Source organism: Stigmatopora argus, chromosome 5 (assembly GCF_051989625.1).
Source record: "Stigmatopora argus isolate UIUO_Sarg chromosome 5, RoL_Sarg_1.0, whole genome shotgun sequence".
Lineage (NCBI taxonomy): Eukaryota > Metazoa > Chordata > Actinopteri > Syngnathiformes > Syngnathidae > Stigmatopora > Stigmatopora argus.
The window spans coordinates 3,422,925-3,437,176 of NC_135391.1; the positions used below are offsets into that span (position 1 = coordinate 3,422,925).

The 14,252-nt window shown below is 42.3% G+C and overlaps 1 protein-coding gene across 1 annotated transcript in view; it reads right to left on the reverse strand.

Moving 5' to 3' along the window:
* Window positions 1-14,252, reverse strand: part of hmcn2 (hemicentin 2) — a 47,391-nt gene that overhangs the window by 8,866 nt on the left and 24,273 nt on the right. The window contains exons 28-64 of the mRNA XM_077600893.1: window positions 13,651-13,795; window positions 13,327-13,453; window positions 13,086-13,243; window positions 12,614-12,892; window positions 12,039-12,175; window positions 11,178-11,328; window positions 10,888-11,106; window positions 10,698-10,811; window positions 9,811-9,998; window positions 9,644-9,740; window positions 9,385-9,546; window positions 8,349-8,462; window positions 7,975-8,171; window positions 7,826-7,907; window positions 7,622-7,753; window positions 7,404-7,547; window positions 6,621-6,780; window positions 6,166-6,290; window positions 5,612-5,795; window positions 5,429-5,526; window positions 4,764-5,042; window positions 4,492-4,682; window positions 4,163-4,244; window positions 3,906-4,042; window positions 3,680-3,821; window positions 3,457-3,601; window positions 3,130-3,257; window positions 2,895-3,051; window positions 2,664-2,785; window positions 2,428-2,592; window positions 1,829-1,936; window positions 1,615-1,749; window positions 1,402-1,536; window positions 1,066-1,335; window positions 802-992; window positions 521-734; window positions 293-427 (exon numbers count right to left, since the gene is read on the reverse strand). Coding sequence (XP_077457019.1) covers window positions 293-427; window positions 521-734; window positions 802-992; window positions 1,066-1,335; window positions 1,402-1,536; window positions 1,615-1,749; window positions 1,829-1,936; window positions 2,428-2,592; window positions 2,664-2,785; window positions 2,895-3,051; window positions 3,130-3,257; window positions 3,457-3,601; window positions 3,680-3,821; window positions 3,906-4,042; window positions 4,163-4,244; window positions 4,492-4,682; window positions 4,764-5,042; window positions 5,429-5,526; window positions 5,612-5,795; window positions 6,166-6,290; window positions 6,621-6,780; window positions 7,404-7,547; window positions 7,622-7,753; window positions 7,826-7,907; window positions 7,975-8,171; window positions 8,349-8,462; window positions 9,385-9,546; window positions 9,644-9,740; window positions 9,811-9,998; window positions 10,698-10,811; window positions 10,888-11,106; window positions 11,178-11,328; window positions 12,039-12,175; window positions 12,614-12,892; window positions 13,086-13,243; window positions 13,327-13,453; window positions 13,651-13,795 — 5,749 coding nt within the window. The remainder of the gene's footprint in view (window positions 1-292; window positions 428-520; window positions 735-801; window positions 993-1,065; window positions 1,336-1,401; window positions 1,537-1,614; window positions 1,750-1,828; window positions 1,937-2,427; window positions 2,593-2,663; window positions 2,786-2,894; window positions 3,052-3,129; window positions 3,258-3,456; window positions 3,602-3,679; window positions 3,822-3,905; window positions 4,043-4,162; window positions 4,245-4,491; window positions 4,683-4,763; window positions 5,043-5,428; window positions 5,527-5,611; window positions 5,796-6,165; window positions 6,291-6,620; window positions 6,781-7,403; window positions 7,548-7,621; window positions 7,754-7,825; window positions 7,908-7,974; window positions 8,172-8,348; window positions 8,463-9,384; window positions 9,547-9,643; window positions 9,741-9,810; window positions 9,999-10,697; window positions 10,812-10,887; window positions 11,107-11,177; window positions 11,329-12,038; window positions 12,176-12,613; window positions 12,893-13,085; window positions 13,244-13,326; window positions 13,454-13,650; window positions 13,796-14,252) is intronic.

The window sequence follows — 14,252 nt, forward strand, 5'->3', positions numbered from 1 at the left end:
AAATCAATAGGAAATTATTCAAAATTTACTCTAAGTTTACTGTAAGTACACTAAAATGAAAGTGGAGGGAAAAAAAAGTAACGCAAAATTAACTCAATGCCTGCTATTGACATTTTTAGATGTTCAATTCACTTAAACTGGCTGTGGATGCCAGAATTATTGAACGTAAATAGCAGCAAGTTATTTTTGGCCTAAAAAATAAACTGATCCGGCCCACATTGGATCAAGTTGGCATGAACGTGACCCTCAAACCAAACCAAGTTAAAACATCCGCTAATCAGCAAAAACTTACCTCTGACGCGGACAAAGGAGAGTGCACGGATGGATCCCACGCTGTTCTCCGCGATACAAACATATGTCCCAGCATCGTCCATTGTAACATTCTTAATCAAAATGGTGTCCCTGCCCGTTTCATCTAGACCGTCACCTACAAAACATGATTAATCAACAAAGACGTTGGGTGGAAAAGGTCTGAGATGCAGTACTAGTCGCTGTACGGTAGCATCGTTAAAATAGATACCTGGGTAGGGTATGTTGTTGACAGTCCACGAGATGACTGGAGGAGGAGTTCCCTGAGCATGGCAGGACAAGGTCAGATCGTGTCCTTTATTCAAGGTTACATCAGCTGGTAACTCTTTAAAGGCAGGTCTCATGTTGACAGACAGCTGAATATCCTGTCTTGCCGTGCCAGCTGCATTGGTGGCGACGCAGGTGAATGTTCCAGAATCTCCAGGCTGTGGAAAAACAACTTATATCTGTTGACTGGGATAAAAACTAAAAATGCTTATGTTTCACCCTTACCTCAGCCCTCTCAATAATCAGCTCTCCAGATCTCAGCAGAGTGAATTTGCCAGGAAGGTTGCGCAAAACTGCGCCATCTTTTTCCCATGATACTTTGGGATCAGGTGAACCCTGAGCAGTACAAGGTAAAAAGGCCTGAAAGCCTTGAATAACGGACATTTCTGTTTGCCCAGAAGAAATCATCGGTGGAACTGAAAGATAATGAGAGAAGAAGTCAATTTTTCTGGTTTCTTCCCAATCGAAACTCAAAAATTATTGACTCACTTTGAATAACCAATCTGATATCATGGCTGATTCCACCTGCGACATTCTTGGCAGTACACGTGTACGTCCCGGCATCGCTGCGCTGGGTGGAAGTGATCGCCAGCGTACCATTTGCATAGATATGAATATGAGCACTATCAACTAAAGACCTTCTCTCCTTGTGCCAAGTCACTTCTGGTTGCGGTTGACCATCTGCTGCACACTCCAGACTGATCGGTTGTCCCAGCAAGGCACTGTACTCCACACGGGGAACACTTAACACTGGTGGAACTGAGAACACATGGTGATTACGTATATTTGCTAACATGTCACGCTTTGAAAAGAGCAGACGTATACCTTGTAGGACGAGCGTGGTTCTTCCTACGGCAACACCAGCTTCGTTCTTCGCCAGGCATTGGTACGTCCCCGCATCCCCGAGAGTTACACGTGCAAACTTGAGGGCACCGTTCGAGAGGACGGCTAGCCGGTGACCTGAAAAAATGAGCTCTTTTTAAATATTTGGTTGGCCTAAGTGAGTATTTATGATGAGTATTCAGTTTAGTGTGTTACCGGCTGCTATGGGAACACCCTCTCTTTGCCAGGTGATGGATGGTCGAGGGAATCCTTGGGCCTCACATGGTAGGATGGTCCCGTGATGCAAGACGACTTGTACTTCCTCGGCCATGGGCCTGATCTCTGGAGGATCTATCATATAGGGGAGAGGTATGAAGTCTCCACTTATGAGATGTCTCTATTTGATTTTTTTTCAAATATGGCTTCCCACCTTGCACCGTAAGTGAGATGTGTTTGTGTGCCACTCCGGCTATGTTGCGAGCTGAACAAGTGTACCTGCCGCCGTGGCTTGGTAACACGGCAGTTATCTCCAACACCCCTGCGTAAAGTACAGTATTTGTAAGTAATGCAGTGCAGTCATCCCTCAAATACAATGGACCCATGGCCATAAGACAACAAAGGACTTAGACTAAAACTCCCATTACCTGTTTTGGGGAATTTATAGCAAGCGGAGAGGAACTATTTTCACTGAGTATAGTATTTAAAGTATTTACATTTACATATTTTCACGACTATAAGGCGCACTTAAGTCTTAATTTTTCTCCAAAATAGACAGGGCGCCTTATAATCCAGTGTGCTTTATATATGGGGGAAAAAGTGTCATTCATTGAGGGTGCGCCTTATAATGTGGTGCGCCTTATAGTCGTGAAAATGCAGTTTATATATGTATACGTATATATGTACACATATCAGTACTTTGATTTGCAGATTACAAACTTCTGAAATATGGAAATGCTGGAAAATTACAGGGATGAGTTTTCATCTCCCGGCTTTTCACGACAATAAGATATTTCCAGGAACACATCTTACCGGTAGGCAGGATGCGATAATTTCCTGCTCTAGATCCCAACTTGGCTCCACCTTTAGTCCAGGTGATATTAGGCTGAGGTTGTCCTTTAACGTGACAAGGTAACTCCACAAGTGACATTTTCACAGCAGTGACTGTTGTGACATCGTCTTCAATAGACGGCGGGACTTTCAAGAGAGAAAAAATATATATATTTAATTTAGTCATTTCTTGCACTTGCTTCACTTAAAATTCATACCTTGAAGGTTGACTTCAATAACCCTCCGCTCTTCTCCAACCTCATTCGCAGCTGTGCACTCAAAGTAACCTTCATCCTCATTGGATGGGGACAAAAGTACCAAAGACCCAGAAGATAATAACCTTCAAAAATGAGCATATTGTCTTTTACTATTTTTATGACTGCTGTAGCCACAATGCAAGCATTTTTTCTTTTTTTAAGTACCAGCCGCAAAATATGAATTTTCTGTACCTGTATCCCCTCAAGTGATTGATGGCATCAAAAGGAACGCCATTCCTTTTCCAAGATACTTTAGGTGGTGGTATGCCTGTTGTCTCACAGCTGAGGACAGCTCTGACGCCTGTGGTTACGGTGATGTTGAAGGCGCCTGGACTAATTTCAGGGCCCACTAACAGGACAACGACCAGATTACAAAATGAAAACCACAGTCGCCCTATTAATACTTTCCGATTTTTGCTCCATTTACCAAACACTCGGAGATCGATTCCTCGGTGGTCTGAGCCCGCCTGGTTGGACACCGTGCAGTGGTAGCGCCCGGCGTCATTCAGCTGAGCCTCGTGGACACGCAAGGAGCCTTCTGTTAGCACGGTGTACCTGAAAATCAATAAATAGCTTGACGGACACCTACAGTGTGAATTTTACTAGTGTAAATACTTGAAAACATTTTGAATTGAGATGTTGAGAAGTTGCAAATGTATGATTGAATTTCATCGGGGTGCTCGTAGTTCCACTTAGTCACAGACCTTAGCAGTCTAGAATGTATTTAACCATTTCGGACAGCATAACAACCTACTTCTTGTCATTGTGGGTGATGGGAAATCCATCTTTTCTCCACATAATTGTAGGAGAAGTGCCAACCTCGACTTCGCAAGGTAAAACCACATCCTGGCCCAGGTGAGCTGTCACCAAAGTACTGCTTTCTTTGATTACCGGTGGCACTGAGAAGCACAAGCATAATTCAATCAATCAAATGGCTAGAACTGGTTTGAACAATATCTGTTAACAAAGCAACTTACAGAGAATCTCCACCGTGAAGAAAAGGCTAGTGCTCCCTGCCAAGTTGGTAACCTCACAACTGTATTGGCCGCTGTCCTCAGGTGTGACATCCTGAATTTCGAGGTACTGGCCCCCCGCAAGCCGCTGAATACGACCACCCGGCTAATTGGATAGAGGGATGTGGGAAAGAAGACAAATCATGTGAGCAGCATATGTTCTGTTTGGGAATATTTGAACATCATATACCTGAATTTGGAGCTGATCCTTGTACCACTCTATATCAGGAGGGGGGTCACTATCTGCCAGGCACTCCAAGGTCAAATGTCCGTTAACTGGTACTGACATTGTCCGTACATCTTTGGAGCTAAGAAGAGTTGGTGGGACTGAAAAAGGGACAGTGTTTTTTTCTCAAATCACAGCTTCAGAAAGCATTTGTCAGTACAATTTAAAGCATTTTTTAGATCTCATTACACCCAACAATAAGATAGAATGACTTGTATCACCTTGTACTCGAACCCAATGGTTTTTTCCATCATCTCCAGCGGGGCTGCTGGCCAAGCAGGTGTACAGACCTGCATCTTCAACCTTGGGGGAGACACAGTATTGATCACTAGGAGTATCTGTTTTAGATATTCTATATGTTTTTTCATGGGTTTTGCACTGTAAATGAAACAGATGTATTTAGTGTGAAGACTAATAATAGTATAGATTTGTGAATCCAATTGTGACAGGTTTGTTCACAACAGCATTTTCCCTCTGAGTTACAGTACAGTTTTTGGACATATGAGTTAGAAATCTTGCAGTTTACAACAAAGATGTTGCTACTTTGTACCTGGACTTTGTTAATACTGAGAATCTGTCCGTCCTGCTGAATGAAGTTGCTTCCTTCTAGTGGACGACCATCCTTGAGCCAGCTAAGAGTGGGAGGGGGAACTCCCACTGCTGAGCACTCCAACTTCAACGGGCTGTTTATCGCAATCGTAAGTTCTTCTGTGTTACCCGTCCTGGATATCTTTGGAGGCTCTGAATCAAATGGTGATCTGTCAGTTCATACCAGGACTAAAAAGGGAGTGTCTGTCTGCAATCGAGATTTGTTATAATTACCAAGAATGGTGAGATTAAAACTCTTTGTGCTGCTTCCAGCCTGGTTGCTGGCAACACAGCTGTAAAGGCCTGCATCTGAAGGTGCCACGTCAGGCAACTGTAGTCGTGTCTCTTGTCCATCCAGGAGCAGGTTCCGGTGGAGGGACAGTGGTTGGTTGTCCTTCATCCAAGTCAACGTTGGAGGAGGAATGCCGCGGGCCTCACAGGTAAGCGTGACTAAGGATCCCTGGACAACAGTCACTGGCTCCACCGGTTCCACATGATCCACACCAGGGGGCACTGTGAAGCGTTTCTAAATTACATGAAGCCAAAATCCAACAGACATATATTGCACTAATATGATTTTGCTGGGATTAATTACATCATTTTTTTATGATGATAATATTATATCATCATTTGTCAATTGTGTGTTTGTCAAGCTTTTTTGCAACTGTTTGATTTATAGGCCATACCAACAAATTTAACTTGACTTTTTTTTTATATGTCAATTGCTTGTTCAAGTACAGTATAGTTTAACGAGAGCATCAGGACAGAGAATCAAACCCGCAACTTCTGGGTTGGAGAAAGACTATGTACTCTTACCACTGAGCTACGCTGCCCCGTATGGACGTAAATTTGTAAATATATGTCTCTTTTACATTAAACTTTGTGTGTAGTAATGTTACCTTGGACCTGGACATTATAGCTAAGTTCAGCAAGACCAGCTCGACTGCGAGCAATGCACGTGTAAACTCCAGCGTCTGATAATTGGACAGGAGAAATCCTAAATGAAGTCAAAAAAGGGATTGTCAGCAAGTCTTTCTTCCAAAATTTTACAAAAAATAAACAAATTAATGCTATACGCAGACCTGAGTACTGAGTCCCCAGACGTCAGACGTGTATGGGGTGATAGAAGTAGCGGCTCTCCATTCTTAAGCCAGCTGATCTGAGGTGGTGGTTTTCCATCAGCACGGCACTCAAGAGTCACACCAGTGTCCTGTATGGCCTGCACCTCTTTGGGTTCGGTGGTTTCCCCCAGGATGGATGGTTGTACTGTGACGAAATAGCAAACGCTTTACACCAGGGGTACTCAACACGTATCTCAACGGCTCTCTGCCCAAGGTCTTATGTGTGAAGCCCGACGCCTGGCCTAACACAAATGAACAGTGACAGCTGCTCGTTAAGTGATACATTGATCCTGGACACTTCAAACATGTGCCTCAATTACATGCTTCAATTCGGGAACCCTCTGTGCATAGCATGTATAAACGCAACCTTATATGAATAAAGTTTAATTGTACACGTGGCTATGCAACATACATCATCATAAGTTGTAGGAATAAATAAATATATATTGTCAATCTTTATGACTTGATCATTTCTTTAGAAAAATAAACTATGACAGTTAAAAATCAAAACTGACCAAGAACAAAGAGGGTGTAGATCTTGCTTTCCTGGCCAGCAATGCTGACAGCCAAACAAGTATATGTTCCGGAATCCTCAGGAGAAAGCCTTAGTAGAGTTAACGTGCTGCCATCGGGAGTCACGCTGGTAAAGAAAAAGTGCAAAAAAGTTTACATGCTAAGATTATCATTATATAAGCTACCGAACATCTGCAGACCAGCTGCCGTTAATGCTATTCAATGATTATAACATAAACACATCCATTTGTCTCTCTACATATTCATCTCTAATGCCTAGAACCCTCAGTGTTAATGATTGCTAGTACATTCCAGAAAGCTTTAGGGAAAGACAAAGATTAATAGTTATGCCGGCTGTAAAACAAATTCAGCTACTTGGTAGAAACATGGTATTATGACTATGAGCTCATTCAGTTTATTATTTTTCTGTGAAGGATATGGATTGGAAATAACTTACGCAATATCGCGAGAATCTGACCCTTCCAAAGTCAAACCGTTTTTCAGCCAGCTAAGGTGAGGTGCAGGGTTTCCAGTAGCTTTGCACTGGAGTGTTACCTGCTCTCCCATGGCCGCACTCACTTCCGATGGATGATCAGAGTCCAGAATGGTGGGCGATACTACATAGAAAAAAAAATACATCTGGTCACTGAAAATAACGTTTCTTAAACCTTCTGTACCGCATCCATTTAAGTTTGATGTTCCATTCCAATTAGACTGACAGAGTTAAACTGGAATGGAAGTCCAGTGCAGTCAAAGGCCCTGAAAGATTATTATTCACCACTCGTCTTCCCAGTTTAAATGGAAAACAAAGAACTTTAATTTTCTCATTGTTAATTTAAATATTATTTTATTCAAGTGCCTTTTTACGGCTATTTATAAAAATATTCCTTCATTTTCCATACCGCTTATCCTCACAAGCCAACAATGAACACCAGGCGGGGGACAACCTGAATTGGTGGACCAGCCAATCGCATCACAGAAATATATCTAAAATATTTATAAAAATACAATTGGAGTCTAAATATGCCGACATCACATTTTGAGTCAGGTAGGCTATTATTTTATAACAAATGTTTGTATTGTGGCCTACATGATCCACATATGAGCACAACAGGTCTTTGTAAAGTTAAGATACATTTTGTTTAAATGGCCAAAATGACCATAATAACTTGCTCTAGGAAGGGTGAATAAATTTGTATTAGGAATGACTATAATTCTTTCATACTGTAGCATTCTTTACCATGCATTGTGACAATGTATTCCTTTTGTTCCTGTCCTTCACTGTTCTTGGCCACGCAAGTATAAGTTCCAGAATGGGACAGCGTAAGAGGTCCCAGCTCCAAACGGTTCCCTCGAATGGACCACTGCCACTGTAAACTGCTCTCTGCAAGCAAACACGTTCCAACATTACAGTTGGTACAAAATACCGATACGGTACGTTTCTTGCCGCAATCTGACCAATCGGTATTCCATCCTTGAGCCACGTGATGCTTGGCACGGGAACCCCGGAAGCCTCACAGCGAAGTGATACATGGGAACCCAGGGTGAAGTTTAGAGTCTCCTGGAGAGGCCCATCAAGGACAGGTGGAACTGCCAAAGTAATTGTACTATAGTTTAAAAACTGTTCCAAACTCTTGCCCGTAACACAGTAGATACTCTCACCATGAACCGCCAATCTGAATGTCCGGTCCACCTCGCCAGCTACATTAGACACTTTGCAAGTATAAGTGCCTCCATCTGCAATCTGTGAGGGAACAATTAGGTGGTATGGTGGCATGACTTTTGGGGTTTGATCGTTTGTGTTCCCAAACCTGAACTCCTGTGATCTCCAGCTGGTGGCGATCTGTCTTCAATCCATTCCCCGTAGCCAGTTGGAGTCCATTTTTATACCATGTGACCTCCGGCTCGGGGACACCATAGGCCTCACATTGCAGGATAACAGAAGAGCCAAGCTGAGGGGTCACCACATCTGACTCAGCATCAAGACGATGCTTCAGGGTGGGCAGGACTGTTGGTTTGTATTCAGAAGAAGTAAGTGATGTCAGTGGGATTCATTCCAAATTGCCGTGATTCGCTTATGAATGACGTATTCTGTATGACAGCTGTGGTAAACATTTTTTTTTGCTGAACAAGTTTTTGAGATTCGATCATCTGTGTATGAAGCTGACGTGTGCAGATGGCTCACCATAAACACTGAGGAGAAGACTCTTCTGGTCCTGGCCAGCTGAGTTAGACGCCGTGCACACATATTGTCCCGCATCGTCCACTCTTGCCCGGGGCAGTTGGAGCATCTGGCCACCTGTAATCGTGAACAAGACGCGTACGATGATGATTTGCTAGCATACACATTCCCGGGAGTGCCTGAAGGAATAAATGACGAAATCTTAAAAACTGGTACCGTATTTTCACGACTATAAGGCGCACATATAAGTCTTAAATTTTCTCCAAAATAGACAGGGTGCCTTATAATCCAGTATGCTTTATATATGGACCAATACTAAAATTGTTATCACGATAAAACAAAATAAATCAGTCGATAGGGTACACCATCCTCTACAGCTCTCACAACTACGGCGAGCAGCCCCCGACTCTACTATTTTCCCCGTAGAAAAAGTACTGCGCAGTGATTGCTGGGATATGTAGTTCTTTCGTCAATACACCCAATGGATTGTGGCCTGTATACATCGACATCAACAAAGCTTGACGAAGCATGGAAAGCAGCATTGGAAAAGTGACGCTAGCTACTAGCTAGCTACTATTTGCGAATGGATTGTGGCCTGTATACATCGACATCAACACAGCTTGACGAAGCATGAAAAGCAGCGTTGGAAAAGTTCTGCTAGCTACTAGCTAGCTACTGTTGGCGAATGGATTGTGGCCGCCTGGACGAACGTATAAAACAGCGTTTTCGATGGACACAGAAAATGAGGACTTTGATGGATTTGTGGGTGATGATGACGCGAGTACATTGTAAAATGGCTAAATAAAGTACAACCGTACTCAGTTTTGCTTCTGTTGCCTTTTTAAAAACGTGTTTTTAGCGTGTATGTTTAAGATGGTGTATGGTTTGCCATGCCTGGCTGCGTCTATAAAAACAGTGCGTCCTTTGTGTGTGTAAAATACAGAAATAGCACTCGTTATTGACACTGCGGCTAAAAATAACATGCGCCGTATAGTCGTGAAAATACGGTATATCCTGATTAATCCTGAATTGATCTAACCTGGTAATATGTGGACACCAGAACTGAAGTGGAGGACCTGTCCATCTTTGGTCCACGTGATTTCTGGCGTAGGGTACGCTTGTACATCGCACAGTAACGACACCATGTGACCCTCGGTCACGCTCACTTGCTCCTCTTTAGGGCCTAAAATTCTTGGTGGAACTACAGCAGACATTAAAAAAGTTGTACATCAACTCGAGATATGAGTAAAAATATTCAGCTGTCACATCTAACTGAACAATAGAATGGTATTTCTTGCCTTGGACAGTTAGACTGAAGAGCTTCTCAACTGACCCAACCTTGTTTTCTGCTATGCATAGGTACCCGGCCATATCTGAAACCTGCACGCTGAGGAGCTGTATAAAATCACCAGAGTTATTTTAATATACAGCAGATCATGTTTGGTAGGACAACAATGTTTTTTACCTGTAGTTGTGTCTTGTCCTCACTTATGACATGCTGGGCGTCGGTTTCAACGGGCTGTCCGTCTCGAAGCCACGTGATGGCTGGACTTGGATGTCCAATTGCGTCGCAATAGAGGACCACGGTGCTGTTGACCACTGCTCCTATTTCGTCTATGAACTCCTCAGACGCCCCCGTTATCACCGGGGATACTGAAAATGTCAAATGTTGTAATGGAATGGGTATATTTTGGGTCATTGCAGAATGGCTTTAAAATTCCTGAAAGATAAGTCTTAATTTTTCAGATTTTCTGCCAATTATTTATCAATAATAAATAATAATAAAAAATTATGAACGGTTTGATTAGCCCAACCAAAAGATCAATGCTAACCACTTATTGTCAATATATACACGACATTATCAAAGTAACAGGGTTGCAAATGTGCATTATTTTTAGCTTTTTTAGCTAATTCTTTATATTGCTGTTACTGATTAACAGGGTTAAATGCATATTGACATGTTTCATTATTATTTTTATCATTTTTAAAACATTGTTTAATAAAACAAATATTCCCAGAGTTAAAAGAGACAAAAATAGAGGAAAAAAAGAAATTTAAGATTAATGTTAAAGCCCACATACTAAGGTTTTAATGTAATGATTAGAATTAAAATGTTCTTTTTAATTTCTTTTTTTAGGCTCCAGCACCTCCGACAACCCTAATGAGGATAAAGCGGTTCAGAAAATGAGATGAAAGGAGTAGATTTTATTTTTATCATTTAAAGTCACTACGTGCAACTGATTAGGTTCCCTCAAGGATTTAAAATAGACTGGCTGGGAAGTTGGAGTTAGGAGCTCAGTTAAAGGTCTGATTTTAGGAAAAGAAAATAATACAAAATATGGTTATCCTTACCCAAGACATCCAGCTGAAAATGCAAATGGTCTTCTCCAGCCTCATTGACAGCCACGCAGGTATACTTTCCGGCATCCGCTTTCTGCACTCGTCCAATTTGAAGCACCTGCCCACCTGAGAGGACAAACCACATAAGCAAATGGGTCATTTATGAAGAAAACTGAGCTCACGCAACTATTCTGAATCTGACCTGGCAATAATTGTACTCCATCGGCAAAAGCGAGGTTGTGTCCATCTTTGTACCAGTTGAGTTTGGGCGGAGGAATAGCATTACTTTCACAGGACAGGCTGATGGGATGGCCGAGGATGACCTCCCGCTTCTGCACCGTGGCGTCATTCTCCTCATCCTCCCGATCTTCTGTACCCCAGGCGGCTTCTCTGTTCGTCACGCGGTGGAGTACTGGTGGAACTAACACGTTCATCTTCATTTAGAAACCTTTCATATAACTTGCGATTGGCGTATAACTCAATATGACACACCTTGTATAGTGACATGGAAATATCTCTTGTCTTCTCCAGCTGAGTTGGTGACCACGCAAGTGTAGCGCCCCTCATGGGACAGCATGGCGTTGTCCAGATGGAGGAAAGCCCCATTTTCCGTAATGCCAATATGGGTGTTTCCTGTCAACAACTTAAATGGAAAAATATTGAGTTAAATCAGGTGTTAAGTGAGAGAGTTTTTTTTGGTAAGGATGTGTTTGGTCTCTGTTGGGGTTATTCGGGGATATTATTATATGTGCATTTTACATCATTAATATGTATAGGAGCTTCATCTAATTTGGGACCGAGCAAAAGGACGGGGCCACTTCGAGGACATTTAATTGTTTTCAGGACTATTGACTCGGACGGGACACCACGTTCCAGGCCAAGGACTGTTGATCTGAGTTCGCGATGAAGATCTACGAAGGACTCTTAAATTGCTTTGACCTGGATTCCGGCAGATGGCGATAATCGAACCAACTTCCGAAAATACTCGCATATTGTTTAAAAATACTGTTGCTCGGGTTTTACCAGATATGGAATTATTATGCTTACTTGTGCAAATTCTTACGCAGGTGTTCTTGGTTTCCGACCTGATAGGAAATTGTTGTGGCAGTTGTTTTTTTACCTCAATGGTGTTATTCGGTTATCTTATGCAATTGTTTGAATCAGATTACAGTAAGTGTTCTGATTATGCGCGACTAAATGGACAGAGGAGGATGCCGTTTCTTCAGAATCATCTGTGACGAGGACGAAGTCAGGGTGGATTCTCCTTGCAAGTTTTGTAGCTGGAATATGTCAACGATGTCTCTCTGTTTTTATTAAAGTATACCTATTAATAAACCTATCAGTCTCACTTACCTGGCCGTCTTTGAACCAGGCAACCTTGGGCTCGGGAAAACCTTTTGCCAGGCAGGTGAGGGTCAAGCTGCCATTGATTCGGACTTTCGCTTCCTGAGTGTCAAGAGATGTTGAGTCCCCTTCTATTTGAGGGGGGACTTGGTAGGGGGAGAAAAGCAGAATCGAATGTATTGTTTTATAAACAATTCAGCATTATTACCGAATTTTCTAGTTGGACTTTTTTCATAGTTTGACTGGGTCAGTTACAGTAAATTTTAATGATATTTATGGTGGAAGTCAACCAAACGAATATTCAAGCACTTTTTAAATGTTTTTTTTTCCTCCCTGACTGTTATATTGGTTTTTTTAGGTTCTCATTATCTGAAAAACAGATATGGTAACAGATGCCTATTTAGCACATTCTACTATTGTTAACTTAGCGTATGTTCATTCTTGGTATGTAGAATAAAAAATTCCCCTCCCAAAATGCGACTTATATTCAAGTGCAATTTAAATATTTTTGTGTATTCTTTGACTAGTGCGACTTAATGTCCCCCCCCCCTAAAAAAACGGTAATATATGAAAGTCAGTCTTACCCAGAACCCTGAGAGAATAATGCTTGACAGCAGTTCCAGCTGGATTGGAAGCCCGACAGGAATATAAACCTGTGCTGTCCCCATGAGCCGAGCCCACCCTTAGAGCCTGCCCACCCTGGGTGTATGTCAGCTGGGGGCTCGACACAATGGCCTGGTTGTCTTTCAACCAGGTGATACTCGGCAATGGTGAACCTTCAACTTCACAGAGCAGAACTAGAGAGAAACCAAGCACCACTGACACATCTGAAGTCTCGCTGGAATCCTTAATTGTTGGAGGAGCTGCAGAAAAAGCAAATATACAAAACATTTTAGGAAAAAATGGCTTTATCATGGCCTAAAATGTTTTTTTTCTGTACTGGGTCCTGCCAAAAGGATGACATATACCTGTTGTCCATATTTTACACTCCAATAGATAAATGCAGGTAATACATTTCTAATAATTAGGTGAATGGAGAAAGAAGAACATTGAAACCTTGCACAGTTAATCGGAACTGCCGCGTCTGTGTCCCTGCATTGTTGCTGGCCATACACTGGTAAAGTCCTTGATCTCTTAGCCGGACAGATTTCACTTTCAACACCTGACTGTCTTCGATGAGCTCTACGTGTGGATCTCCATCGCGAGACAGAACTCTGACAACATGGAAATACAGTAAACACTATATCAAATCCTTGAGGTTCTTGAATTAAAAGTCTAAGAATGTAAAAATGCGTACTCTCCATCGCGACTCCATTCCACTCTGGGTGAAGGACTCCCACTAACTCTGCATTGAAAATCCACTTCCTGGCCAAGGACTGCTGTTACTTCTTGTAGTTTGGATGTGCCCGAGATCACTGGTGGAGCTGCAACAACAAAAGTAAGACACATATTGGCATTATTTCCCGTTATTAATTTAATATCAGCAACAGACATGCAATATTGGAAGAAATTTTTTTTTTGAGTGAATTCTGGAAGTTGTGTTTGCCAGAATTTCACCGTGCTTCAGTACCCGTAACAGTTACAGTAGATTTATAATGATTTTATGGTATTCTAAACTCACCTTGCACCACAATGTGATATTCTCTTTGTGCTTCCCCAGCCGAATTTCGAGCTATACAAGCAAAAATTCCAGCATGTTCCTGATGGACCCTGTAAATTCTGAGCAGACGATTCCCATTTTGCAGATAAAGCCCAGGACTATCGACCTGTTGAAACAGAAATCATCAACTGTCTTGATTGATAATATTCATAATTACACATTATATTTCATAGCACCTTAACGGACACTACAGGACATATAAAGTAAATAACGCACAGATTAAAAAGAAACAGCGGCCCCATGGGGAGGGGTTAGCGCATTGGCCTCACAGTTCTGGGTTCCAGGGTTCGATCACAGGTGGGGCCTCACTGTGTGGAGTTTGCATGTTCTCCCTGGGCTTGTGTGGGTTTTCTCCGGGTACTCCGGTTTCCTCCCACGTCTCAAAAACATGCTGGTTGAACACTCTAAATTCCCCTTAGCTATGATTGGTTTGTTTTCTTGTGCCCTGCGATTGGCTGGCCACTCATTCAGAATGTTCGCCTGTTGGTTCCAGCACCCCCCTGCAAGCCTCGTACGGTGTTTGTAAGGTTTTTTGGGGGTTTGTAAGGGGAATCATAATCATT